Consider the following 25,852-nt stretch of genomic DNA (forward strand, 5'->3'; position numbering starts at 1 on the left):
ATCCTCTGCACACTCTGGTGTACTGCATCAGGGAGAAAACATCACTATCAACAATAACATAGTCAATGAGACTTTTCTTATTTCTTGCCTCTTTTCTCCATGTGAATTGTGCACATTTTTATGTGCACAATTCACATTGCCAGATTGCCAGCTCATCCTCGTTCGTTCAGTATCCAGGTAGATACCGAACAGGGTGCACTACGAGAAGGTGAGGATTGGACATTAGGTCAGAAGCCCTGGTCAGTTCTCCGCATTCCTTTAAATGCTATGTGGGGGTCCCTCTCAGTTATACAGCTTTGGCCCTTAAGCACCCCGAAACCATTGATTTGGTACAGATATATGGATGTTTTTATATGGACCTCCTCTTTGTCTTTTCTCCACAAATTTCTTGAGAAAATTATTATTTTATGGCAACTCCATGGAGTCTGGAGACTAATTGCGGTAGACCCAAATTAAGCATCATGCACACAAATCCTGTCATACCTCTCCTTGAATTCATTCACCATCAGGGAACTTGCATATTCCCTGATGGTGAATCAGGGAACATACAAATTCATAAATAGGGAATGTGATATACAAATTCATTCCACTCATTAACTACTCTCCACACAAAAAATCTGGTCCACACTCTTGCACAACTTCCACAGGTGGTACTCTTGTTCTCTATTTGTCATATATTGAAAAATATCACTTGCATCAATTTTATAAAACTCCTTTAATATCTTAAAGTTTCTATCATGTCACCTCTTTTCTGCCTATCAACTAAACATAAACCATCAACCTATCCTCATAAGGAGTATTCCACAGACCTGTCACCATCTTGCTCACTCTCCTTTCGACCAGCTCTTGGTGCCCAAAAATCCAGATGACCAAATCTGTACGTAGTAGTCAAGATGTGGTTGAATCATAGCCTTATAAAGAGAGATAATAACTTTATTAACAAGCTAACAAGTAAAGATAAGCATGTTTTTCAACATCCAAGTAATTCATTTAGGTATTTTGCCAACTTTTGCAATATGTCCTCTGAACATTAACTCTTTGTCCAGCATTATCCCCAAGTTCCTACCCTTATTAATTTCCTGCAAACCAACACCATCAATATGATATGCAACCTTTTCAACCCAAAGTGCATAACATTACATTTTGCAACATTAAATTGACAATCATTATCCTTTACCCATAATGCCAATTTATTTAAATCCTGCAGGATATCTTCATCACCTTTATCAACTATTGTTCTCCCAAGTTTTGCATCATCATCAAAAAGCCAAATATCCTCCCTGAAATCTTTCCCCATATCATTGATATACAAATTAAAGAGTACTGGCCCTAGTACTGAACCCTGAGGTACTCCACTAGTCACCATCATTCTCCTAGACTCGACTCCACAAATATACTACTCTATGGTGCCTGTCCTTCAACCCTCCCACCCTCCATTCATGCTACTAGTCTCATATCTATTCTCATCCTTTCCAGTTTTTGTAATATTTTTCTGTGGTATTCTGTCAAATGCGTTGGCAAAGTTGTGCAGTATCATGGTGTAGCCATTACCTTTATCCAGTTTGGCTGTCACTTTATTATAAAATGTGAATAAGTTACTAAGACAGGACCTTCCCTTTACAAAACCATGCTGCTCACTATAGAGCATTGCATCCCTATCCACCCACTGTTGTATTTTATCTTTCACCAACTTTTCCAATACTTTAACATCCACTCCTGATACATGAATTGGTGTGTAGTTTATTACCTCTGTCTTGGAGCCACCATTATGCATTGATACCATCTTACCCTCTTTCCACTCCCTTGGAACCCTGCCAGATTTGAGAAATTAATTCAGTAAACCCAAGAATCAAATTTTCCCTAGAAATAGAAGATAACTTCCTTCCTTTTCTGGATATTGTCATTCTGTCAGTCAAATGGCATATACAGTTCTCAGTATATAGAAAACCAACTGATACTGGCAAATATATTGATTCTAGCTCACATCATTGCCCTTGTCAGAAATATGGTATAGTCAAATCTCTGGTCGATAGAGCTCATAAAATATGTTCAGCTGATTCTCTTCTGAACAAGGAACTGTCTATTATCAGAGCTCCTTTAATTCTAATGGTTTCTGAATTTGTCTTCCATTATGTTAAAGGACTTTCAGAAAGAATAACAGTACTTCTTTGCCAAACTGACTTACAAGTCTCTTTCTGTCCAGTTCATAAACTAAATATCTTCCTTATCTCTACAAAAGGCAAATATCCTCCTCTTTCTTATCCAGGAGTTTACGGAATCCCCCACTCTTGCAGCTTATGTTATTATGGACAGACTGGTTGTTCTGCAAAATTTCATCTTGACGAACATCATGAATATATTTCACTTAAGGAGCTTAATAAATATGGTTAGCAAGCCACATGTTATATACAGAATTCAGTGGAACAATACCAAAGTTCTGTGCAAAAGTTATTTTCTTCTGAAAAAACTGTTGTACAAAGAAAGCTGTGAAGCACACATCCACATTCTAACCTGAACAAAAATGATTGTCTTAAACTTTCTAAATTTTGGGAAGTTATCCTAACTAATACTCACCATTCATGTTTCATGAAGTAATTTTAAAATATTATTTCGTTTTAATTTATTTCCTGATTTGCAGATGGAATTGTTCTCCTTTTTTTGTGATTATCTTACTGTATTTAAAATGGCTATGAAACATAGCCAAAAATTCTTCAGATAGACAATTTGACTTGACTTGTATCATTAATTAGTATTATAATGAAATTATTACATCTGGTTTCAGCGTTCTTTGATGTTGGAAGAAGCTTATGGCAGTCTTGGAGATATGGCATATTAAAAGACCTTTATAACCTAGATCTCAGAGGACATCTTCCTGTATTTATTAAAAATATTCTCTCTAACCAAGGCTTTCAAGTCCAAGGGGGAGGGGGAGTATGCTATCTCAACCAATCATCAGGAAGAAGATTTTCCCCATATGTAAGCTATAGGCATGCATGATAAATGTTGATAACATTTACCTGCATCATACATACAGCATTCCTCCATAGCAGGTTTGCATTCTGTCATGCAACCTCTCGCTTCCAACTATGGAAGTCTCGCACTTCATCCATCTACATGCAATTATTTAATGTACGCAGAGTAGAACACTCTGTGTTCCTTCCCATCTGTGTTGATAGCTCAAGGTTTGAGAGTGCTGTAATTATCCAGCAGGGTTGCATGCAGTTCAGTTTGCACTTTTGCATATAAAAGACAACTACATCAAAAGTTTATGATTTATATAGACTTATTGATGTAGACTATACTTACCTGTATAGTCTACATCCATGTATTGCAAAGTTCTGCAAATATTGTACAAATTAAAGGTTTTAATTTTAATATTCAGGTAGTCTAGATTCCTAGCCACATTAGAATTAAGGGAAATGAGACTCAGATGCAGCCGCTAGATCAACTCATGTTTTCGAAGTACTTTTGGTCAATCCCATAAACTCAGACAGATTATAAAATCACTAGTCTACTAGATGAGGCAAGGTTAACTTTGCTCTTACAACTAAAGAAATTCAAAAACTAGAAACCATGAATGGAGCATCTACAATCTTCCACTTTCAGTATCCAGTAATGTATATTTATACATAGCAAGCATCTTCAACTATCTAATAGACAAGCTTAGGTGTTGACATGTGACAAAGAGTAAGCGAAACAGTTCAAAATTGTAATGGACAAAATATCTATACTCTTAATTTGGCACCCTCTAATGTTGTAAAAAAAAAAGTATTACTGCTATGTAAGACTTGATCTCAAAATGAAAGTCTCCCAGATTTTGGGCAAATTAATGCAGCCATATTAGGAGAATATTTCATAGCAATAGCTGACTAAAATTAATAATCTTTTTGAACTGCAACGACTTCTAAATAGCACATTAGTTTTCTTCCATCTATTAAGCCTGTATGAAGGGCTGGCCAAAGCATACTCCGGTAGTCCTAACCTGCCATGATAATGGCAGCTAATGTATTTTTTATGTTCTCCAAGGTTAACAGATCATCCTATCTGCCCATAGCAGGCCAAGTCACAGTCACAAGGAACTTCATACACTCTAGGATATGCTAGAGGATGAAGTTTATACTTACAAGAGCAGATTAGATTTTATTTATTATTGTTACACCTCCAGGGAGTCTAAAGACTCATTGAGAGAGGGCACCTAGTCTACAACACTCTGTCTCCACCACTCCAATTACACCAACGCCATCTACCACCCACTGTCACCACTACTACTTTACTTTCAGAGACAATCACAAACATCCATGCCCACGCCTGGATTTGGATCTGCAGCCTTTTTGGCTGGAGATCAGATACACTAACCACTCGGCCAACCAGGCTGGCAACAGATTTTGTTAATTTAATATATGGTTTGAATGTGGTGCAAAGGCAATGTTTTATTAGCACTTGGGTTATCTTTTCTGGTGTAGGGAATAATGAAATTTTATTCTTGTGTTTTACAGGAGGTTAAAGTAATGGGGGCTATGTAGCATTTTATCTTTTTTTTAAGAATTGTTGCCATTGGCCAAGAAAGTATGGCACAGATATTTAAGTTTTGTGGAAAGAGCTATAACAAAATTGCCTTAGCTCTGCGTGTAAATGTTTTTAGAATACCATACAGTTGGGCTGGATGTTTGTGATTGTTTATATAGATATATTCCTTTGTGTGTTGGTTTTCTGTAAATGGAAATATATAGTGCTTCATCTGAAAGGTGGGTGACTAATGTATCAAGAAAAGACAAACAGCTATTAGATTATTTTTCTACTGTGAAGTGAAATTTGGGGTGTTGACTGTTTAGGAGGAGGTGACAAAATCATCCAACGTGTCTTGTCCATGGGGCCACATGGCAAGCACATCAACAAAGCCTAACCACACTAGGGGCTTGTATATAGCTGTTGTAAGTATTTTCTTTTCAAAGTGTTCCATGTAAACGTTAGCTAGAGGGGAGAGGAGGAAAACCCATAGCAGTATCATTGATCTGTTTGTAGATTTTTCCTCCCCATGTAAAGTAACCTGAATACATTGTAAATTTGATAATTTAAATATATTAGGGAGAAATTTAGACTTCATTAAATTAAGAGTTTATATGTGTGCGAAGGTTTCTGTGGTTCAATCATTCAAGAGATAGATTCTGATAATGAGACCACATGTTTATTAAATATGTGAAATCCGACAAGTTTCGTAAGTCATATGACTTACATCATCAGGGGCATTAGTGTATACCAGGCATGGGCAACATTTCCTAGTTCGGGGGCCAAATTATCATTCTGTCTCCGAGTTAAGGGCCGGACCAAATTATTAAATAAAATAAATTAATATTAAACGAATTAAAACAAGTTGCTACTTCATATTTCATTTATTTATAATATAATGCTTTGGCATAAAGCTCTACATAAATTTTATAATATAATGAACGACATAATTTAATGTGAAGATTGGCCTTGTATGTCAACTACGAGACTATCAATATTGATGTTAATATTACTTAAGGATAATCGCATAGAATTTTCGAGGTTTTCATCCATTATTCTTGTCTGAATTTTTGATTTATTGTATTTCATCCTCGAAAAAAACTGTTCACACATATATGTGCTGCCGAAAAGACAAATGATTTTTCTTGAAAAGGCGTGTAAATTTGTATATTTTTCTTTCACCAAATAAAATTTATAAAAATCCTTCAAAGCAATGTTGTTAAATTGTGATTTTAGCACTAAATCCACCTGAAGCTCAATAAGTTCCATCTGTAAGTTTTCTGGCACATTATTTAAATCAGCATCCATCGGAAGAGCAAATATAGCGAATGTGGAGTCTTTGTTTTTGAAGCCGGCAAATCTTGTATCAAATTGCTCTATTAGTGCCTTCAATTCATCTCCATAACAATTATAAGGGATATTTTTATGAGTTGCTAGAGTAGGAAAATAACAATTTTTAGCTCTTATCTGACTTTCCAACAATCTTAGTTTATAACAAAAAGCTTTGACATGTCCATGCAGTTCATGAACCAATTGTCCTTGGTTTTGCAATTTAAGATTCAGTTCGTTTAGGTATCCAGTGACATCTACAAGGAATGCTAAATCACACACTCACTCATCATCTTTTACTTGGTTAATTGTGTTTCCTTTTATGCCCATAAAATCTGCAATGTCTTGTCTTGGATCATAAAATCATTTTAACATCTCAACCACCTCACTTCACAATAATAAGACACATTTCATAATCCGAAAATAGGTCTGCCAAATACTCCTTAAATTGCGATGATTAAGTGCACGTGACTTAATAAAGTTAATACTGGCTACTACAACTTCCATAACATTTGTGAATTTAATCGATTTTGCACACAGATTTTGTTGGTGGATAATGCAGTGAAAATTTGTTAAATTTTCCGAATGGATCTGTAGTTCTATTGCTCTTTCATGAACTATTCCAATAAATCCCTTCTGTGCACTAACCATTGCAGGGGCTCCATCAGTGCATATTCCAGATAGTGAACTCCATTTAATCCCAAATCTCTCGAAGACTGTGTTGACTGTTTCAAATATATCTTCACCAGTAGTTGTTTCTTTTAACGGCCGAAGCGCCAATAATTCTTCTGTGATGTTGAAATCTGCATCAACTCTTCGAATAAATATTGCTAGTTGTGCTGTATCGGAGGCATCGGTGCTGTCATCCAAAGCAATTGAAAATGCTTCCAATCTAGCAATCTTCTCTTTTAAACTTTTTTTGATATCATCAGCCATAATTTCTATCCGTCGGACAACAGTACATCTCGATAAACGAATATTCTCGAAGTCTTTTTTCTTTTCAGGATATATTATACTTGCAACATCCAGCTGACATTCTTTGATAAATTCTCCTTCATCAAATGACTTAGAATGCTTAGCAATTTTTTGCTTACCACAAAGCTGTCTTTGACAATGCTCTGGTGCTGTGTTCTTTGTTTGTTGTACATTTGCTGCTAGGTATCCAAGTTCTTCTTCAACTTCTGTATTTCATCTTTTCGTAGTTGTCCATCAATTTTTGGGTGATCCACATGTCTCGAAGTAAAGTGTCTCTTCAAGTTGTATTCTTTGTTGACGGATACGGATTTGTTGCACAGCAAACATACGGGCAAACCTTTATTCAGAATAAAATAATAATCCTCCGTCCAGTTGTCTTGAAATTGACGATTCTCTGCATCTACTTTTCTTTTTTTTTTGCAATAACCCTTGACATTGTCCCAAATTTATAAGCGATATTCAGAACTGTCAAATAAAACTGTCTTCTACACCGCAGGCACCGAACAGTCATATGACTTACGCAAAACATAGTGTGTTTTGCGCAAGTCATATAACATCAGCTTAATGTGAGTTAGTAGAACACACCATGTTTTCTCCCACCATGAATTAGACAAATTTCGCTGAAATAGATTAGGGCCGGATCAAAAGAAGTAGTGGGCCGGGGGTTACCCATATGTGGTGTATACAAAGTTAAACACAACTAACAGAGATTAAATTCATAGTCCATTACATGTTTCTAACTGTAACATTGAAAAAAATTGAAACATTCATTACTGAATGTTTGTTGGAACATTGTTATTTGTTTTCATGTTCTGTGTTTCACGTGTGTTAGATCTGAGGAAGTTAGATATTTTATGAATGCTGACCACATTTGGTGTAATATTAAACCTTGGTTTTTGTTCCAACAAACATTCAGTAATGAATGTTTACATTTTTTCAATGTTACAGTTAGAGAAGCATCTAATGGACTAAGAACTGAACTTTGTTAGTTGTGTTTAACTTTTTATACACCAATGCCCCTGATGATGTAAGTCATACGACTTACGAAACTTGTCAGTTTTCATGTATCCTGTTCGTATTTAATAAACATGTGGTCTCAATGATACTGGAATCTATCTCTTTAAGAGTATATATATTTTTAAATTCTGTAATTGCTTTAATGGCTCTAATTCTAGTGGCTGCAGTGATTACAGAATTAAAAAATAAAAATAAAGAACTAAAAATTAATCAGTTCTCTCCCATTCCTCGGCCATCCCTTCAGAAGGATTTCAGAAATGCCATCACCATTCCCTATATCTATGGCACATCAGAAAAAATAGCCAAGTCTTTTAGAAAGCACAACCTCTACATAGCTTTTTAGCCTCACTTACTATCCTTATCTGTTCCACCAAAGATCAGCATCCTCCTCTCTCTCAGTGCCTGGAGTATATAAAGTACCCTGTTTTTGAAAGTCGGCTTACTTCAGACAGGTAGATCAGCGACCATCCATTAAGAAGAATACAAATCATACATCTGCAGTCATGACCATGTATTGGATACAACCCACAGGATCTCCTGGAAGAAAACCACCATTCTCCACCATAGTAATTTAAAAAGGAAAGTCTGTTTTTACAAGGATATTAGGAAAGAACTTGACATTGTCAGCATCCAGGAATGCATTAGAAGACCTAATCTCAGGTGGTATGGTCACTTAAACAAAATGGACAAGGAAAGATTAGCAAAACAAGAGCTAATTTCTCTGCCAGGTTGGCAGGAAAAAGACCCAGAGGAAGACCAAGATATGGGTGGATTGATATGGTAAAAAGTGCCTTAGAAGAGAGAAATATAAGACCTGATAATATTGGAGTCTTCACATTTAACAGACTGATTTGGAGGAAAATTGTAGATAGGAAGTTAGTAATGAGGTAAATTTTTCATGTAGTACTATCATATCCTGTACCCCCCCCACCTTGAGGGTACATGGCAGGAATTTGATTGTGATGATGAAGTCTGTTTTTAGAATCTGCAGCACCACTCAGAATTCAATTGAATTTAAATAAATACAGATAGATGAAACTTCCCAAAATTTAGGAAACAATAATTGTTAGAAGTCCCATTTTTCATTCTAGGCCACCTATAAATGCTCATAGAGGGTGCATCACCTAGATGGAACTTTAGTCACCCACGTTTCATTTAGTATTGTGTGTGTGTGTGTGCGTGCGTGCGTGCGTGTGTTTTACAAGAGTTATTTGTTATTCCTGAAGATGCCTGAGATGAAATATTGTCTCAGACATTTTTGTCTGAGATATATTTCAACAAAAATATTTCATCTCAGTGACTGAGACAAAATATTGGAAGCATGAAATTTAGTTTTAATCCTTTCCTAGTGCTGTAAATATTCCATTGACATTCCTGCAGCATTGAGGAATGTTATGTGTTTAATGGAATATTGTAAATATTCCTCCAGCATGAGGCAAGAGACAGTTCTACTTATAAACTCTTGGGCAAGTTTATAAGTGAAACTGTCTGTGCTATCAACTATAGGGCATAGGGGAATATTGGATTTGTGGATTTTAGGTACTCCATGAATGCTTACTGGTTTAACACAAACTGGTTTTATTTTAATGATGATTTCTTTGGGCCAAGAAGCCACTTTTTTTTAATAATTTACAGACTTTTTTCTTTGAGACATAGTGGAATCTCGATCTATAATTTTAAGCAGAACTGTCATAGACAATGTTGCATTTTTTTGTTTAATCTTCTCAATTCATGATAACAACAGTCATTACCCTTATCAGCGTTAGTAACAAAAATATTTTTATTCTAATATAATGTTCTTAAGGCAGCTCTTTTATTCTGTGGTATATTACTTTTTGGTGGTTTAGCCTTGTTTAGGATGCTTGCTATGTCTAAGTGCACATTATTAGCCAATGAAGGTGGAAGATTGTAGCTTCCCCGTTCTCCATTCATCATGATTTCTTGTTTGCAACTATTTTGGATGTAATGGCAAAGAACCACTGAGAGCATTCTTAGCTTCTTAACCTCCTGTGATGATCGCAGTCATAAATTTATGACTATGTGATCTCTTCGAAGTTGTGGTTGGAATGTAGTATGTTGGCACTGTCATCTTAAGATCAACTCCTACATAGTTTTAATACTACTTTTTTTTTGTGACATTAGAATTCACCAAATTTGGACTTTAAATCTTTTGCCCGTTACAGTTTTGAATTGTTTCACTTTTTTGCATGTAAACTATACAATTTTGCTTTTTGTTCTGAAGATGCTGGTTTGAAATCCAGCAAATATAAGCCAGTTAATAAACATCTTTTTATAAAATAGTTCGTTTGGTGTTAATCCTGTTAAAATAAGTTATGAACATCTTAAACAAATCTAAACTACCTAAAAGCAGTATTTCACAGAATGAAATAGCTCTTTTAAAAAAAGTTATATAAGAATAAAAATATTTTAAGTACTAACTGATAAAATAAATAAAACGGTTCCATGACCCTCATACTTCCCCCTCTGCAAACACACACAAGAACAAAACACCACTATTCCTATTCCCTGTGTTTGATGCACATCTGGAAAGCTAGCTTAAGTCCTAATAAAATATGATCTTCACACCACATTCAAACAATATCCTGAAGTGTATGAAGTTCCCTGTGACTTGGCCCACTATGGACAGATGAGAAGATTGGAGAACATAAGGAAAACATTTGCTACCATTATTATGGCAAGTCTGGACTGGCTGATCACCCCTTCACATAGGATTAGACGAATGAAAACCAATGTGCTGTGTAGAAGTCCTTACAGATCAGAAAGATTATTTTTTAGTCTTAAATGAGTAGAAAGGCTGATGTGTTGGCAGTTCATGTCAATTTATTTAATGGTATTAATTCACAACACAGGTTAATAAAAAATGATGAATATATTAACTTATTTTGCTGGCATTATATCCTGCATCTGCAGAACATAAAAACTTCTGTCACAGTGCACGAACAGCAACAATTTGGTGTAACAAGTGGAGTAGTTTAAAAAAATTGTAATGGACAAGGAATTAAAGCACCATCTATTGTTGGATAGAGAGGTATTAATTTGATCTTAAAATGATGCTCCAAAATTTTTGATAAAGTCATTCATTTCATATGGTGATTCAAAGGCCACGAGCCCCTTTTACAGGGGGGTATGGCACCACCTCAATCCCCCCCTCCATTTTTATACCGGCTCGGGACCGGCATATCTGACGATTCAGACCTATGGCTGGAGAGATTGTCTTAAGTATTCCTGACTGTATCCATGTGTGTTCACTGGGCCAGTTTGCCTGCTTACTTGTGGGATGAAAAACCCCAGATAAACTGGGGTAAAAATCTTGCTGTCCATGCCCAAGACCAGCTGACTTGGCTATGGCTGAGGAAGATCCTTAAGCTCCTCATGTCTTCGAACGGGAATCGAACCTAGGACACTCCTTTCCCAGGCATATGGTTGCGAAGCGCATATAATCTAGGCTAACTGTGCGGACTTTGATAAATTTATATGGCCATACTTGTTGGGGTTTGGAGAATGTTTTAAAGTTGCTGCTAGTCCCAAAAACAATCTCTCTGACTTATGACTTCAGTGTAGCACTTTTGTTTTCTTTCATTTGATCGTGTAGGATAAGCTATCTAGTGAATGGTCTGCTAGTGCCAACTTGCCATAATGATAGTGACAAATGTATTTTTTACGTTCTGCCAGGCAGATGTCAACAGTTTTTCCTGTCTGCCCATAGTAAGCCGGGTCACAAGTACAGGGCACTTCATGTACTCCTGGATGTGATAAAGGAAAATGTTTATTCTTAGGTGAACGGATGAGTTGCCAATTTGACATATGGTTTAAATGTGGTGCAGAGCTGATATTTATTAGCACTCTAGATATCTTTTTGGATGGGCCCTGAATGTATGGAATTGGTAAGTTTTGATGTAGTCTTGTGTAGTAGGCAATGGAGGGGATTTTTGGGAGCATTTAGTATTTTGTCTGTTCTTTGGATATTATATCCATTGGCTAGAAAAGTGTGACACAAGTAATCGAGTTCAGTGGTAAGAGCATTGTCATTGGAACAGATAGCTCTTGCTCTGTTAATGCTTTTACGATGCCATATTGTTGATCAGGATAATGGTGTAATTGTTTGTGCAAATATCTCCCTATATGTGTAGAAGATAATGATTGTGCCATTAAGGATTGTGTAAAAGATTTTTTCTTTCTTTTACATGCATGAGAATAATTCAGCTAAGCACATATAATAACCCTTAAATCGTTTTTTTTATTTCAAGAACTTGCAATTATTCAGTCGTGGCGGTTACTTCACTTTCGTCACACAGGTTCGATTAGTTTTTGTGAAACAGTGCATTGGCCTAACAATGATCAGGCAAGCTATTAACAAAACCAAACATGTTTATTTTAACTAAGACAATTAATTACACAAAAGTAATGGGACATATCACGTGTCTGATTCTCCACATATTCAGTAAGACAACCCACTTAAACCACTAGACAAAGAATTATTTTACACTCAACTTATTATATATGTGGATGGATTTTAGCATACATATCCTTACTCTCAGTCCTATTAAAATAAGGTAATATTATACAGGGTTGCCATAAAATAACTTTCCCTCTTTGGAGGCATCTGTAGCTAAAACCAATAAACAGAATGAGACCAAATTTTATATTGAGACTTTATTATTTTTTTTTTTTTTTCCCGGCAACTCCAAGGAGTCGACAGACTCATCGAGGGAGGCTCTAACATCATGTCAAGAACAACTATTCGACATTGACACAGTATCTATCATACCTTGCCTTGAACTCATTCATGGTCGTAGCACCCACAACAGACTGGAAGTTTATTCCACTCATTCTCCACTCTCCAAGTAAAAAACCTAGCTCTAACACCCTTGTCAACCACACTCTTACCCAGCTTCCATGCATGGCCCCTAGTCCTCCCACCACCAGTCATATTTTCAAAAATATCTTCTGGATCAATCTTATAGAAACCCTTCAGTAATTTGATTGTCTCAATCATATCACCCCTCCTTCGCCTATCGACCAATTTCTGCAACCCACAAATCTTCAACTTATTCTCATAAGGTTCATTCCACAGACCTGCTATCATCTTGGTCACTCGTCTCTGGATCCTCTCCACTTCCTCCCCATCATGAAGAAACCCTGATGCCCATAACTGGGCACAGTAGTCCAGATGGGGTCTTATCAAGGCTCGATACAGAGGAACAACAACTTGTTTGTCTCTGCATGTTAAAGTATTCTTCAGAAGCCAAGTGATTTGATGAGCTGATTTAGTCACTTTTGCAATGTGCCCCCTAAACTTCAATTCCCTATCCACCAACACTTCCAAATACCTGGCCTCGTCAATCTCCTGGAGTACGGTTTCACCAATGCGATATACTGCTGCTATTCTTTCCACCCCAAAGTGCATAACCTTACACTTCACCACATTAAATTGACATCCATTTTTTCTAGCCCAGTCCTCCAAACTATCCAAATCATCCTATAAAATTTTGACATCCTGTGCACTCACAATTGCTCTACCCAACTTTGCATCATCAGCAAACAAGTGAACACTTCCTCTCAAATCCTTTCCTATATCATTGATGAACAAATTAAAAAGCAGTGGTCCAAGAACAGAGCCCTGCTGCACACCACTAGTCACAAGCCGTCTTTTAGACTCCACTCCTGAATAAACCACTCTCTGGTATCTCTCCTTCAGCCACCCTCCTATCCATCTCACCAACCCAATATCTATCCCCATCTGCTCCAGTTTACTGATTAGGGTTCCATGTGGTATCCTGTCAAAGGCCTTGGCAAGGTTCAGTAGTATCACTGTAAACCCATTACCCCTATCCAGTTCAGCTGTCACTGTGTTATAGAACATAAGCAAGTTACTGAGGCATGATCTACCCTTCACAAAACCATGTTGTTCCCCATACAATATCCCATTTTCATCTATCCAATCCTGTATTCTTTTCTTGACTAATTTCTCTAAGACCTTGACAATGATTCCTGATATGCTAAACGGTCAGTAATTTACAACAGCAGTCTTGGGACCACCTTTATGCAGTGGAACTATTTTCCCCTCTTTCCACCCCCTCGGGACTAACCCAGACCCAAGACTCAAATTAAACAAAATGGTCAAGGGTACTGACAATTCTTTAGCTGCTTCTCGTACGACACGAGCTGGTATGCCATCCAATCCCATAGATGTATTGACATTGAGGTTATGCAATAGACTACTCACTTCCACTTCATTCACCACAATTCCCATATAATCTACTGGTTTATTCGTTTCTGCAATGTCACGACCTGGATGATATATTCTTGCAAAGTGCTCGCTCAGTAACTCAACTATATCAACTGATTCAGATACCTCCCTACCATCGGCATTCTTTAAAATCATTCTGCCATGTACATTTTTCCTTTTACTTGCTACATATCTAAAAAACTGTTTAGGATTCTCTTTAGCCTGCATGGCCAATGTTCTTTCGTAATCCTTTTTTGCTTTTCTTACCACACTCGTTACCCTTCTGGCCTGCGCTTTATACCGTTCATGTGCCTGCCGGTCACCTTTCTCCTTAAATTCCCTCCATAGTTGTTTCTTTTTTTGCAGCTCAAGCTTAATGGTGTTATTCATCCATTTAACCCCTAGTTGATTTATTATTCGGACTCTAGGTATACAGTCAGCCATTGCTTCATGCAAACACTTCTTAACTGCCTCCCATGCACTATCAACTTCTAGTCCTTGCAGTTGTACATGCCATGTCCCTGAACCAATCAAACTCCTAAGCTTGTCATACTTTCCAGCCCGATAATTCCACATGTACCCTGTCTTAATTGAAAATTCCACACCTTTAGCCACCTCCCAAGTCAAGACCCTATGATCACTCTCACCAATTGGTGGCAATGTGGTCATATTTGTTACAGCCAAATCCTCAGATGTAATTACTAGGTCAAGCACTCTCTGACCCCTAGTATTTTCCATTAGATGCTGTCGCAGATAGTTATCCCTTAATAACCACATAAAATCCAATTCCTTCCTCCTGTGTATCCTCTCCTCACTCCAATCAATGCGACCATAGTTGAAATCTCCCATAATAATTACCCTCCTTCCACTCATTTCTTCTATTTGCTTGTGCATACTGTCACCACCATCTTTTCTATCACCTGGTCTATAGCAGCACCCAATTGTATACTTAGTTCTGCTAGCCACAATCTCACACCAAATGGCCTCAAATGTGCTCTTTTCTCTATCCTGCAATTCAACTTCTATACTCTTTGTCTGCAGCTCATCAGCTATCATCAACAATACTCCTCCCCCCATTTTATTCTCCCTGTCATTCCTGATCACACTATACTCATCACATTCAATCCCACTAACTATATCATCTACAGTCAGCCATGATTCACTAATACCAATAACCTGTGGTCTGGAAGTGCCAACCATGGCCAAAAACTCTTCCTTCTTGTTCCTAATACTCCTAGCATTAGTGTACATGAATTTAAGACCCCCATTAGCCCCAACCCTACCTTGATGCCTTATATTAACTATCCCACTCTGATTTGTTGTCCTTATTCGCTCGGGCATATTATATTCATTCATACATTCAACTGCCTCCCTAAGGACTGTATATCTACTCCCCCCCCCCTTAATAAATCTAGTTTCCCTGAATTTGCACATCCACTACATTCAGCAACACTTTCTCAAGTCTCCTTACACCGTAACCATTCAAATGCAAGCAATCTATCTTATGTAGATCCTTTCACCCATTGAACTCACTCCACACGTCCACAAATTCCACACCACTCGTCATACATAACCCACGCATAAAGTCAATCGCAATTATGGCCCTCCTTTTAAACATTTCACTGTCATACCGTGGCAAAAGACTAATCATTCTAACTCTCTCTCTCTCACACTCTTTTCTTTTGCTACCTCAAACAATTCATTCAGATCTTCTATCATTTCCATTTTATCTCCTTTCAAATCATTCGTACCTGCCACAACAATCATTTCTTTCACCCTTTCCTTTTGCTCTCTAATAGACTCAGTTACATCCTTTATAGTCGCACCAGGTTGGTACAATTTTATCAAATCCTCTACTAACACACCTCGTACTAACGAGTCTTCATACAGCACTCTATCCTTCATTTTGTTCATGTTCACACTCATACGCCTATTTTTATTATTGGCTGGTTCATTCAGTCGACTTTTGCTCACACGCTCTAGCTACTGTTTTGTTCTTTGTATTGCACTATTCAACAACACAATCTCACTCATTGCATCTGTCTCATCTTTTTTATTCTCTGTAAAACCATTAATACTATCATTCACACTTTCTACATTCACACTCTCACAATTCTCTAGTACAACCACGCCGTTTCTTGTCCTATCCCTTCATTCTGAAGTTTGACAAAAATATCACTCTCACGATCCGAAATACACTTCAATTCCTCATTCTCCCTACATTTTCTACACACATTCACTCCTTTATTATCATCTAACTACACTCTGACTGCACTCTGCAAAGCGTACATTTTGCCGATAGTACACTGAATCATCTCCTTTATATTACCAATCTTGAAAGAAGATGACGAACCATCATTACTGGCTGCCATTTTCCTTCGTACTGGAGCCATACTTACTTGTAACGTATTTTATCAAATTATAAATTATAAAACACCAAAAACACACAAACAGACGCACTAAGATACGCAAAGCAAACCAAACTACGCAATATTAAAGTAAATTTATCAACGATAACTGAAAATAGCCCTTATCTTATCAGGAGCTTTCACGAACACTACACACTACGAATCCCTCTAGTGGTGACCATCCTTTTGAAGGCTTGGGGAGATGATTTCCACGAAAAAAAAGATTTACTACCAAAAGTTGCCAATAGGGAAAATTTCGGCTCTCGTGGAGCCGAAAACAATCGGATAATTACATTGAAGGCAGATAAAATGGAATAATAACATTTCGATGGTGTAAGCGACAGTTCCGTCACTCATTCCAGCTGATATTATTAGACACCTCCAGGGAGTCCAAAGACTCATCGAGGGAGGGCACCTGCTCTACAGTTCTGTCTCCACCACTCAATCCACCAATGCCATCTACTGCCAACCACCACCACTAGATTTTCTACAGACATCATAAACATCCGGCAAAACATCACAAAATGTCGGCAATATGTGGTGTGTTACGATGATGATAATAATAATTAAACTAAAACAACTTGCGAGAGACAGAAATTAATGTAGTGATTTAACTCACAGGAAATAATGTTTTATTCATCAGAATCAGGGTCCCCTGGACCATATACACGATTTTCAATGTGCTGACCTTTCTTGCGTACAACAAATTGCATCCGGTGTGCGACATGCTCTACTGCTGAGCATAAGGAGTTGGAATGGTTGTTCATAACAGCCCGTTTTATGTTCTCTTTCAAGACATGCATGTTGGGAATGCCACCAACATACACAACGGATTTCAAATACCCCCACAGCCAAAAGTCACGTGGAATGATATCCGGGGATCGAGGCAGCCATGCCTTTGGAAAGAACTGACTAATAACCCCCCCTCACTACTGAAATGCTGGCGTAAAAGGCGCTGTACTGAACATTCAATGTGTGGCCTCCATCCTGCATAAAAAGTATGGAGTCCAAACATTGTCTTTGCTGCAATGCAGGAATGACAAAATTTTCCGGCATTCGTCGATAAATCTCTCCAGTAAGGGAGCAGGTTACAGGAACTGTTGGGGTAATATGCTCAAAGTATGGTCCTATTATGAAATCGGCTGTGAAGCCACATCACACAGTTACTTTTGGAGAATGCAGTGGTACTCTGGATTGCTTGGGGATGTTCAGATGCCCAAATTCTGCAGCTGTGAGTGTTGACTGACCCATTCAGATAAAAATGAGACTCATCACTTCACAATATTCTCCAAGGCCAGTCATTGTTGACCTCTATTCGGGCAAGAAATGTTAGCATGAAGGTCATGCGGTTATCATAATCTGTGGTGGTTAGTGCTTGCACATGACTGAACTAATACGAATAGAAGTGAAGCATTTTCTGTAAGATTTTGCAAACTGTACCATCAACCATATCGAGTTTGCGAGCTATGGCATGAGCACTTGGACCATTACTGGGCCCTGTGTAGCTGAACACCACAGGAGCAACGTCTGTTTCTGTCTCTTCTTGCACTGCTTTCAGTTCTCTGCCATGTCTAACTCCTAGTGATTCAGTTTCTTCAAACTTCTTAATCATAGCTCTCAGTGCTACAGCTGACATAGGACCTGTACACAGGTTATGAAACCTTCTAAATTCCTGAAGGGCTGCTACGGCATTGCACTGTTTAAGGTAAAACATCTTAACAAGTAAAGCATGCTGAGGCAAGGTAGGACTCGTATTGAGCACAATTCATCAGTCATTCGAATAACTGCCTGAACATTCCCAATCCCTTTTTAGTGGAATTGGTGGCACTGCTGTCACCTACTCACAGTAAAATTTGCATAATCCTTTTTATCTGCTTTTACTGCAGATATTTGATTGCTTTGGGCTCTGTCAGTGCCAAAATTTCTCTTATCGGTGACTTTTGGTACAAAATTTCCCCTATCGGCGACTTTTTTTCGCAGAAATCATCTCCCCATGCCTTCAAAATTCTCAATATAAAATGTGGTCTCATTCCATGTATTAGTTTTAGCTACAGATACCTCCAAAGAGGGAAAGTTAATTTCTGGCCAGCCTATATGTAACACACACTAAGCATTATGTAACATGAGCAATATTCATGTTTAGAATAGTCGTTTATTCTCACTCAGACTAAAGTTCGGATTTCTGACCTCTTCACCACATTACACCATTAATTAAACAGAATGAACATCGATCATCTATGCACACAATCTTCTACATTGACATAGAGTAATCTACTTACGAGCTCACTATACCTGGTAAAGTCCTGCGTCCTCAAGGGGTAGGGGTGAATTCCACTGGTTCCTTTCTCATTCTTGGAATATGGCTGTGATCAGGCACTTTCCGACTGTTGTCATCTTGGAAATTCTTTCCTTGGAAAAGTAATGTATTTCTTCATTGATATTAGGAACTGCTTCGGCTGTGACAAATCAGCATGCATGTGGATCGGTACATTCGATGAAGAATATCTTGAAATACTGCCAGCGAACTTCGCACGATCTCCCGGGTGACTCGCTCACGGGACTCCGACTCGTCTCCTCCTGAAAGCTTTCCCACAGAAACCAAAAAAGCGAGTTCTTGCCCCCCAATCTCTGCCTTTTATATCATTGGATGTCCTTTGGTTTTGGCGGCAAAGACTCCTGTAACTCAGTGACATTTGAAACCATTATTGACCTTCAGTTTACTAGCATAATCCTGTCTGATCCTTGTTGTTAGAAATGCTTGTGGTTCTACATACAGTTATTCTAATAAAATATTACAAAATTTATTACATTTAAACAGGCTATATACACATTTAATTATATGTATTGTATGGCACATGTAAAATTGATATGGTGAAAAATTTTTCTTTATTTCACCACAAGAGATTTTATAAAAGCCTATCCTCTTTAAAAAAAAAATTTCATAAAAAAATTTTTTTTTCTTACCCGGCATCTGCACATTTTCTGGCAAAGACATGACTACATTTTTCCGATTTTATCACTTCTCTCTGTAAATTTTATTGTAGGATCTCCCAGCCGTGATGTCACTCTTTTCCATGCCCAAAATTCTACCCACAGTCGAGAATCTATGAGTAAAATCCCACCTCTTGTTTTCTGCTTTCGAACAGTATGCATTACATCTCATCCTACTCCAACTGTACTTGTGATCTCCAATATGGGCATCCACAACACTTTGCCTGTTCCACAACTGTTGGGTATAAGATTTGTTGAACCTTCTAAGTCTCTCAATCATATTCACCTCGATCGTGCCATGTTTAATTTCTCCTAATGGCTCTCCTGTTTCTTCCCGATCATTTACTAACTTGACGTTCGAGATATAATAGGCACCATTCAGGGCTTCTGAGTGACTTCCATTCGATGATGAACTTAATGAAGAGTCAGTGTGATAATTGTGATATTCTTCTTTATCCCTCTCAACCTGCTCAGTAAGTCTCACCTTAGTCACTCTTTTGTTCTCCCTCGTCAAGTGTTCTCTCTACTTGATCTTCTAAGATGTTGATCCCCCTTTACTGACCGCATGATGCCTATTAGGGAAATCTCATTTGCACCAAAATTGCATCTTGTGTTTGAACTTGTGTTTCTCTAGAAAGTCAGTTCCCAATATTAATTGCACACTCGAGCGAGATGTACTAGGGAGGACCAATAACTCTTGTGAGATACACAAATTGAACTCTGGTAAGTATATTCTAACTCTTACTCTCTTTGTTGCACATGTTCCGGGTGTTGAAATTCCCTTTAACTTAATAGGTCTCTTCTGTTCAGATATAGAATTCCGTATATGGGACTTTATTTTCTGAAAAAAAACTTCCTGTTTTGACAGAAGTCTGGGAACTGGTATGTAATAGGATGTCACAAGGCATGCCTTGAATTTTGCCCCTAATTGTCATTTTGGATTTTTTTGGGTATTCTCTGATCTTGTTCTCTCTCTCTCTTCCATGGTTTGTTAGCATGGCCATGATGAGTAAGCACAAGATTGGACTCATATCCTAGTATTTCTGTTGGAGGATCTCTTATTCCAAAAACAGTTCCGAGCCATGTGCCCATATTTGTTACAAACAAAACATTGGATGGCTCTTTTCTAATCTTTACCTCATTATTCCCTTCTTTTTGACGTGGAGTTATTTCAGAGGTCTTTGCTGTTAGTTCCCCGAGCTGCTTAAAAACCGCATCAAGCTGCTCCATCATAGGCTGTTGCAGCGTTTCTACCTCCTGTCTAACTATCAAGAGTAATTCCCCCAGGTCAGTAGGGTTTATTTCTTTCGGGATGGTTATCTCATTGTCAGCTATATGTTTAATGTTGAACTCATTTCCTTGTTCCTCCACCCTTTCCTTATGATCTTTAATGGACTTTCCTTTAATCTTACTTGGGTCCTTCTCACACATAACTTCAAAGAGGAATCATTTATCTTTTTTAATATATGAATTTGGCATGTGTTAGAAGTGGGATGAATCTCTCCAAGCTTTTCCTCTCTCCTTCACAGTGAGGTAACATTTCTCTAGAGTAGTGATCCTCTTTTTGTAAGCAGTCTCCTTTAGTTAATCTTTGATTCCTAACCTGAACTGGTGGAATACCGCCCAGTCAAGATGAGGTTTATCATCTTTGGAGACGCTTAGACTATTTGCAGTGGTCAGTAGTCTATTGTAAAAGTCTGTTATACTCTCCTTTTTTTGCACGCACCTCTGCAATTTCTAAAAGTTTGGGCCTATGCTTCTTACTTTGGAGAACTGGGAAATCAAGGTGTCCTTGAACTTAATGTATTCTAAAGTGTCCCTAAGTATCAGGGACACTTTAGAATACATAGTATCAGGGACACTTTAGAATACGAATACAGAAAGTTCTTAGCCCTTCCTACCAGTTTGTTCCTAAGTAGAATCAACAGTTGAAAATCTGATCAATTACCAACCTTTCTCAGCTCCTCAGCGAAACTACAAAATGATAAGACACCATCATTGTCATCACCAGAAAATTTCAGGATGACAAGGTGAGGGTTTATAGTACGAAAAAATTCCTTGTCACCCATTGTGGCATTATTGGTCACTATTTGTAATTTCACTATTCATGATTATCTAACAAGAAAAAGTTTCATAAATATTAAGAGTTATAACTGCCTGACCTGTTATCAAAACTGTCTCAAAATCCACAATATTCTCAGTGTTATTTAAGTGGATTGCAATCCTGTTGGTTGCGCCATTTGTAACTTTTTTATATATCTACTAGGGGGTACTGGCGCCTACAGCATCCCCCCCCCCCATGTTCAGGACTGGTAGGCCAGTTCTTGAATTCTGATAACTTGAATTTTGAAGACTCGACACTCAGGAACCCCTGAATATCGAATCTTCAAAAGGGGCTCCTCCCCCTGGTGGCTACGCTGCTATTTACTATTTACATATTCATGTAGTGTATATTATAACATACTTTCTTCTATTTTTCATCTTTCAGACAGTGTTCCAGTAAAAAGTAGTGAAATGAGTGCGATTGCTTCTGATATATCCGTCCAGGTACCACTTACTGCAGCCATCCATGAAGATTTGAATTCTTTGTGCCTGAGCGATGATTGTTCTTCTTCATCTGGAGGGGGGGATCATGCAGAATCTACCCAAGCTTTATCTTGCAGTAAAAATGATGAGGATGCCATATCACCTTTAAGGCAAAGTTTATTTCCTAATGTTCCACCAACTATAAATTTTGGTACAAGGCAAGAACGAAGTTAGTTTTTTAAAAAGAAAACAATTATTATTCTTAATGAATAATTATAAAATGATTATTCTTTTATTTTTTTATTGACTTAATTTTTGATCGATATTCTTTGGTTAATACGCATCAGAAATTTAACTACCGCGTTTACTTAAATATAACTCACCCTCGCATATATCTCGCATCCCTGATTTTTCTTTATGAAAAAAATAAATTAAAGTTTTGCATATACCTCGCACATGAAAAAAGTTTAAAACTTTAAGAAATAGCGAATGTTGTTATGGCAGTTGGAGATATTTTAGAATTCGGTTGAAGAGAATCAGCATTTCTACTCTACAATTGTCGGCTTGCCTTTGTTGTTGAGTCGCACAATCTTTTGTTAATACTGTACCAGTCATGTGCATAGAGATGGAACCAACCAGTAGAGGAAATGTGGGAGTGAATTGATAAAAGGATAAGCAATAATGAAACTGTTTGTTTTAATTTAATTACAGAAGCATTGTGGCTAAAGATTCAAATATATTGCATGATGAAGCCGAGCAGCCGATCGCGTAAATATTGTTGATAATTAAAATTTCAATACATTCCTTTTATAAATGTGAGCAATTATAATGAATACTGAAAATTTAATTATAAATGTCAATTTAATTTTTTGCCGAAAACTTTAGTTTCCCAAAATTCCCACATATATCTCGCACTACAATTTTTACCTTTAATTTTGGGTAAAAAATGCAAGTTATATTCAAGTAAATATGGTAGATTCTCAGACCTACTTTATCTACAGCCACAGCCATATTATATGATATGGCACATTGTCATGAAATTAAGATTTCCAAATTACACTCTTGTCTCTTTTTATGTGTATCTTTTTTTTTTTTATGTGGTGCATAACTTCTAAACTTATGTACCGTTGTACATAATGAACAGGGTGTTGCAGCACATTCTGGTGTAACGTGTAAGCAGTGAGTGTCTGTGAAGTTTAATTTTGCATGTGAGTAAGTGTTTGTCTTTTCATTATCACAAGTCTAAATTTTGCTAATTTTTATGTCAAAGATTTAATTTGACCCAATGGAGAAAAAAAAGCACCAAAGAAAAGCAATTTTTTTGGAAATGAAAATTGTAGATTTTAGATTGCTTAGCAAAAGGAGAGGGATCTACAGCGATCAATAAACATTTTAATTTAAGCAAATCTACTATAAGAGCAATTAAAAAGAATGAAGTCACAATAAGAAAATCTGTCATTTCTGGCAGAAAACTAAGTGCCAAATTATCGTACTCAAGAGATGCTTTATTAGAAAAAATGGAACAAGTACTCATAATTTGGATTGAAGAATTAACTCAAAGAAGAATTCCTATAAGTGGTTATTTAATTCAACAAAAAGCTCTTTGGTTTTATGAACAGATGAAGCAATTGGAACCATCTACTTCCACTTCCCAGGCTGAATAAAGAATTTTCGGCTAGCAAAGAATGGCTAACTAGGTTTTTAAAAAGGAATGCACTTCATAATGTGAAGATTACAAGCAAGGTTGCAGCAGCAGATGAAGAAATAGCCAAAAATTTTCAAGAGAAGTTAGCCAAAATTATTGAAGATGGGGATATTGTCCTGATCAAGTGTTTAATGTTGACAAAACAGGATTGTTTTGGAAGAAAATGCCTAGTCGAACGTACATCGCAAAGTCTGAGAAAAAAGCAAGTGGATTTAAAGCAAGCAAAGATTGAGTTATGTTACTTTGTAGCAGTGCATCAGGGGATCAAATGTTGAAACCCCTCCTAGTAAATTGATCTCTAAGACCACGTGCTGTAAAAGGTAAAGGTCTAAAACAGCTGCTAGTACATTGGATGACTAATACAAAGGCCTGGGTAACAACTGCTGTATTTACTGAATGGTTCAATAATTGCTTTGTACCTATATGAAACATATATGAAACAAAAAGCTCTCGATTTTAAAGTTTTATTAATTGTTGACAATGCACTAAGTCATCCGCATTTAGAACATCCAAATGTGCAGGTAGTGTTTTTTCCACCCAACAACAAGCATTATTCAGCCATTAGATCAAGGCATAATTGCTGTGTTTAAAAAATATTACATTAAGCACACTTTTCAATTTATATCGGATAAACTAGAAAATGAATCAATAACATTAACTGATGTTTTGAAAAAAAATTTTTTTTCTATTTTGGACTGCTTAAGTCATGTTGCATCTGCTATTGTTGAAATAAGACCACAAACTTTAAATGCCTGCTGGAAAGCAACTTGGCCCGCATGTGTTATAAACAGTGCAACCATTCAAACATATCAGCTGAAATCATTACTTTGGCACTTGAAATTGGTGGAGAAGGTTTTGATACATTTAGCCAGGATGATGTAGACAAATTGCTTGTGGATAATGCCTTAAATGATGATGATATTATTGGATATCGGTTAACTTTAGATATCGTCAAAGATCCAGAAAACGATCATGACATGGAAAAAAAACTTGTCCTCCTCACTGCAAATATAATTCGAGAAGGTCTTGAACTGTGCAATAAATTGGAAAATCATTTTCTTGTTAATGACACAAATTCTGAACGAACCTTTAAATTCCAATATGAGCTGAAGAACTGTGTATCGTGAACTGTATAAAAATTAGTAAAATCATCATCACAAAGTTTAATCACTGATTACCTTGTGAGAAGAAAAAAATCGGTACAGAACGAGGCTGAAGCTAATTCTGTTTGTGAAGAACCATTGCCTTTATCATACAGATCTGATGCACTGACTGTTTCTTCTGGTGATGAAAGTGATTTCTCACCAGTTCACAAATGTTGCCGAATATTGTCTAATAACGACGATAATTCTGATGAAAAACTGTAAAAAAAAAATTGTTACTTTTCAATGAAATTAAATGAATAATGCTTTAAAACAAACTTAGGCATTCTTATTTTCCTGAATTTTTATAAACTTTTTTATGCAATTTTAGGTTTATTTTAATTAAATGCTTTGGTTTTATGCAGTTTTAGAAAATTATGGAACATATCCCTAATTTTTCAATGTAAGTTAAGTTAGGTCTTTTTTGTGCGATTTTTTATATGCAGTTTTCTGTGGAACGTATCTACCGCATAAAAAGAGACCCGACTGTATTATGCCAAATTAAGCTTCAGTTACATAATGTACTAGAATTTTGCCAAGTTAGCTCTTATTTTCAGATTGTATTTTAATCTATGTGTTTAGATTGTAAATTCAAAGGATTGATATAAAATTTGTTCTTTTATGTTGAGGAAAAAAAAATAAAAATAAAAATTCTCAGAGCAGCTAGACTTATAAAATGGAATGGATCTACATTAAAATACCATCAGTAGGCTATGTGTTAAGTTTATTGGCAAATTAAATTATCATTAATTAAAAATTTAAATGTATTATAATGAATACAAATTTGAACATATCTGGATATCTTGGAGATAGAGATGATTTCAATATTATATATAAAAATTGCTCTGAAAATAGTATGAGATGGGAGTCAAGGAATGTAGGGGATAAGGATCACAATAAGTTTATACAAATTAAACAAATAAATGAAACGAATCAAGATAATCAAAACTGTAATGTGAACTTTGAAAAAAAAAAAAAGAAAAGAGATAAAAACTAAAAATGT

General features: G+C 36.7%; 1 protein-coding gene across 4 annotated transcripts in view; it reads left to right on the forward strand.

Moving 5' to 3' along the window:
* Positions 1-25,852, forward strand: part of LOC150099984 (tubulin monoglutamylase TTLL4-like) — a 548,120-nt gene that overhangs the window by 103,771 nt on the left and 418,497 nt on the right. For 3 of the 4 annotated variants that reach the window (XM_090402675.1, XM_090402676.1, XM_090402678.1), the window contains exon 4: positions 21,965-22,231. In XM_090402675.1, coding sequence (XP_090258801.1) covers positions 21,965-22,231 — 267 coding nt within the window. The remainder of the gene's footprint in view (positions 1-21,964; positions 22,232-25,852) is intronic. The other variant, XM_090402677.1, reaches the window with a different exon arrangement.

The sequence above is a fragment of the Typopeltis vanoorti genome, chromosome 13, assembly GCF_054136105.1.
Source record: "Typopeltis vanoorti isolate ZY-2024b chromosome 13, IOZ_Tvanoo_1.0, whole genome shotgun sequence".
Classification (NCBI taxonomy): Eukaryota; Metazoa; Arthropoda; class Arachnida; order Uropygi; family Thelyphonidae; genus Typopeltis; species Typopeltis vanoorti.